General features: G+C 48.3%; 1 protein-coding gene across 1 annotated transcript in view; it reads right to left on the bottom strand.

The window, feature by feature from the left end:
• LOC106747356 (insulin gene enhancer protein ISL-1) overlaps positions 1 to 3,755 on the bottom strand; it is a 30,604-nt gene extending 26,849 nt beyond the window's left edge. Inside the window, exon 1 of the mRNA XM_014624789.1 lies at positions 3,490 to 3,755. Within this exon, the coding sequence (XP_014480275.1) occupies positions 3,490 to 3,604 (115 nt within the window). The 5' untranslated portion in view covers positions 3,605 to 3,755. The remainder of the gene's footprint in view (positions 1 to 3,489) is intronic.
• Between the last annotated feature and the right edge of the window lie 781 nt (positions 3,756 to 4,536).

The raw sequence follows: 4,536 nt of genomic DNA, 5'->3' as shown, positions 1-4,536 counted from the left end.
GGGGGGGGGGGAGGAAAAAACAAATATTTAAATATTTAACGCCGACGTCAGGCCGGAGTTATACGCCGTCGGTGAGCGTCCAAGGAATCTCGGCATTAATGTCCCGGTCGTTTCCGATGCACGGAATGCCGATACCGCGTAACTCTGTTTCAGGGTCTAATCATGCAAATGTATGAGCCGTTAATTAAAAGCGACGTAAACTGTTCCGACCGGACGCGAGAGCAAAAGAGAGAATCGACATTTTTCGCGAGACGCGAGACAGCGGTATTGCTCGCGTTCGCATTTTTACCTGCCCGGGTGGGAGCGAGCGAGAACCCCTCCCCCTCCCTCCTGAAATTTCGTATATTGATAAGGCGATCGTAAATAGCGGACAAAGTTGCACGCTGCGGCGTAATTTGCGACGAAGCCACATCAAGGGCCTCCACATTAGGGGAGTTAAGAGGGTAGTTGACGCGAACGTACGTCACGTGTACACCTCTGCATCTTGAAAAAATCGCGTTACAACCGCACGTCGACGCGGGTCAATTGATATTTTATTCGTAATTCGAAATTTCGACGACCGAAAGAAAGGAAAAGAGAGAGAGAGAGAGACTCGGTGAATCCCACGAAACGGTTTGCGTATCTCGCGAAAAATGCCGAGGCAAAAAATCCTCAGATCTGTTCTTTTTCGCTGAACTCGTGCAGATTTGTAGAATTTAAAAAGAGACAGATATACAGTTAAAACTTGGTGGAAGAAAGAGGAGAACTAGTATGAGCCGGTACAAGCTAGTGCAGCCAGTTTAGCGAGAAAGAGCGGACCTCTTATTCGTCGCGCTCGTTTCGCAATCGGCACGCATGAACGTAATTAAGCGAGGTCGGATGAAGATTTCGACGGATTACAAACTGGTAGAATTTCAAAGAGACGCGAGACTTCATCATTTACTCGTATCCCCGCGCTTCGATTAATCGTGTTCCCGAGACGAGAAAAGTACGTCGTTCTTCGAAAAAGACTTTGATTACCGTTCCCGTACGGCGCAAAACCGGCCGTCTATTTTTCATCATGCGGCGGACCTTGCGAAGAACATGTTCCGCGATTAAGTGAGAACAAATGAATTAAATTCATAGAATTCCGCGTGAATCAAAGCGATCGTGCGAGGCGCTTTAGATACTCGTATCGAATACAGTTGTCCGACTGTTAATCGCAATTAAGATTACTCAGTGTAAGATTGTGCGTTTTCCGCTGCACAACCGCGAGGCCTGAACGCTCCGGAATCGCCGAATATTCACTGGCGCGACGCCAGGACGTGCTAAAATTTCGGGTCTATTTGATTCCAGCCAAATAATATCCCAAGCTGCCGGCAGCTCCTCTTTCTCGAGAAATTCAACATCTCGGTCGACGTTCGCTCGTCAAAGTCGAAGCGAGGTTTCCCTTCTTCCGCATCCGTGTTACCGAATTACTGTAATTCGCCGGAAATCGATTTCAATCATTGCGCTTTATCGCGCGGTCGCACGCGCGAGTTTTTAATTTACACATTCATTGAATTATTCCTTGTTTCCGGGCACACGTCTATATATACGACGGGGGCATGTTTCGCTATCGTCGACTTAATTATTCATTCATCTCATTGAACATTATCAAATTAATCGCGAGCATAAATTAAAGACCGCGAGATCCCATCGCGACGCACCGCCGCCGCCGCGTTGGACGCACGCGTTCGCCATTCTTACTCGCGAATAAAACATAGCACCGCAATAATTATGAGAGATAAATACGGCAGATATTAATGTCGTCCCGCGATAATTGCGATCTCGTCGGCTTGTCCCCCGCGTGCGCGCGAAAAACACGTGTTAAACGCAATACTGTAACATTTAATTACAGAAAATCATCGGCGAATCGTTTCGCGCCGTTAAATATTCCATGTATCCGATTATGAAAATGCGATAACTCGAGTTAATAATAAACGAGATCACGAGCGCCAGCAACACGCGAAAAAGACTCGTCGACTACGACTATCGACATTAGCGCATCATCGACTCCGCGTCACTGCCCAGGGTCGTGAAAGACGCGCACTCGGACGTCTCCAACGTCGGGCGTTTGAAACCCACTGGGGAAAACAATTTCAGAGGGGGGAAGGATTTTTCTAGAACAACAGTTAGATAGCAACATTTCAAGGATGACGAAATTGATCGGGTAAGCGTGGGGCTTGAATAGAACAGTCGTCCGGATTCGATTCCCTATTCTTCCTCTCCTTACAATGCTAATACGTGATAAAAGATGCCTCAGAAACCAAAGATCATACAATATTGGTTGCTTCCCAGCAAGAGACACGGATCTAATTATTTAATTAAATATGTTATCCTTTTCTTTACCGAATGCAAATAATGATTCAGCTAGACTTGTGTCATCTCGCTGGAAAGCAATCATTATATTGGCGGTGAATCTTTCCGATTATTTATCCCTTCAATGGCCTTATAATAATTACTTTCTTTCCAACGATTTTAGATTTTCTAACTTCGTCCAGCCTCTCCGCGTCTGGATATTCCCCTGATTACTACCGACGTTCATTTATCTCGTAATCTGTTTGCTACAAACGCACTTTCTACGTACCGTAATTGCGCAATGTAATTGTATGCTAGAGAGGAGCGATTGTTGCAAAGGTTGAACGCGATCTACACATCGTTACCCTAGCCTGCAATTAAGATTGCCTGCAAGTGTCAGCTTATCGCACGACAAGAATGCTTTATGCACTCTCGCTTATTAGCCAAGCTAAACGAAATCTTTCCGGTAATTTCAACGCCGTTTAGGGCGCGACGTAACGTCGTGAAGTATTCGCACTTCCCGGCCACCCCGCCGATTCTTCGCGTTGAGAGTCCGAGATAATAACGTGAATCGAGCCTGTCAAATGTGGTTTCTATCCAAATCAATCGAACTTGCACGCATTTAGCGATCTTATTTCATACTGAATATACACAACTTGCAGACTTACACGGTGAACGATTTCGAGAGAACTTCAAATATGATTTGTCCGTCGTAATGTCTAGAATAGTCACGATAGATTGCGATAGACGCACAGACGGATCATACGCGGAGTGCTTTGTAAAATATGGGGGTAAATCCGAATCTACGACAGGTGTGATAGGCTTCCTGTTCTAAAGCGCTAAATCGTAATTTCTAGTACAAAGCTATTCTAACACTACTAGACTTCGCAATTTCGATGATTTCAGTGTTATTGCGACACTTAGCAGCACGCCTTTTCTTGTAAATTACATTTTATTATTCCGAGCGAAAGGCTCAAGCTTACTACACGCTATTATAGATCCGGATTAAGGCTCACGCGTAAATAGACCAACCACGATCGATTATTCTCAGACCTTAAGAAAAACAGTCGACTGTGATTGGCCAATTTGTTTACTATTTACGGGCCTAAGAGTTCAGGGATGAATTGAGCGCGCGCAAACGTACTCGTAATCAAGCCAAGGGTGCGTTTTCGTATTTAACGTGGTACTCACTCTGCGTAGGATCGCTGGGCTCGTCCTGTATGTTCACCGGCGAGATCTTCAATGATCTTGGAGGGCCCTGGAAGCCGATGGGCCCGGGCCCCCCGGCTGCGCCCACCCGCTGCATTACGCCGGCACCCCCTATTTCCGCAGCTCCTCCACTCCTGCGCACCTCGCGCGACGGTTTTCGAGCAATCTTGAAGCTTTCGTACCGACCACCGGCCGTATCCCTGAATTCGCGAAACTTCAACGACGAACGTCCACCTTGCCGCGAACAGTGTCCCGGCAGATCACCGGCGGTCTTCAAGATCCACTACAGACGCGGATGGCCACTCTCCTCGTCCCGTAGAGTTTCTCCGGCGGAACTAGGGTATCCTCATCGCAGCCTCGTCGGAGGTCTCTCGAGCTGGAGGATTAAAAGGAGACCCCCTCTTGCATTCGTCGACGCACTTGACACGCCGGTTTAAATACCCCACCGGTGCGTCGTTCGTATTCGACTCATTGGAGTTCGTCCAGGGTGCCCGGGGGTGCTTCCATAAATTTCCCGTTTGCTCGGCACGATGTCCACGTTTCACCTGTAGGAGACGATCAGTCCGGGACTTCAACGTCGCTCCGACCGCCTCATTTTTCCACCTTGTTCTCTCGGAATCTCATCCGAATTACTCCGCTCTACCATCTTCGCTGCGTGTCATTAAAACTCACCCCGAGTGAGTTCCGCGAGCGATTCTTCGCCCTCCGCTACGCGGACGGGATGCGGTCGACGTGACACGGAACGGGCATTGAACAACTACCGCGGTTCCTCGCCCTTATCAGCGAGTCGTGGACCGCCGGTAGATCCTGGGTCCATCCACGAGGAGGCACAGACTGACTCGAGGTTGCGATACGTCGCACCACTTGACACGACGGCGCGATTGTGTCCTTATCACTCACTATTCACGCGCGCGGCCGGCGTGAAAGCAAGACGAATCTCCACTATCGAGAGCCGCGACATACGAACGGGTAGAGCGAAAACTGCGGACAATGGCAAGCGCGAGCAAAAGAAACAATCATTGTGGCAGG

The sequence above is a fragment of the Dinoponera quadriceps genome, unplaced genomic scaffold, assembly GCF_001313825.1.
Source record: "Dinoponera quadriceps isolate SergipeBrazil2010 unplaced genomic scaffold, ASM131382v1 scaffold1831, whole genome shotgun sequence".
NCBI lineage: Eukaryota > Metazoa > Arthropoda > Insecta > Hymenoptera > Formicidae > Dinoponera > Dinoponera quadriceps.
The sequence above is the reverse complement of the archived record's forward strand: the minus strand, read 5'-3'. Positions and strand labels throughout refer to the sequence as shown.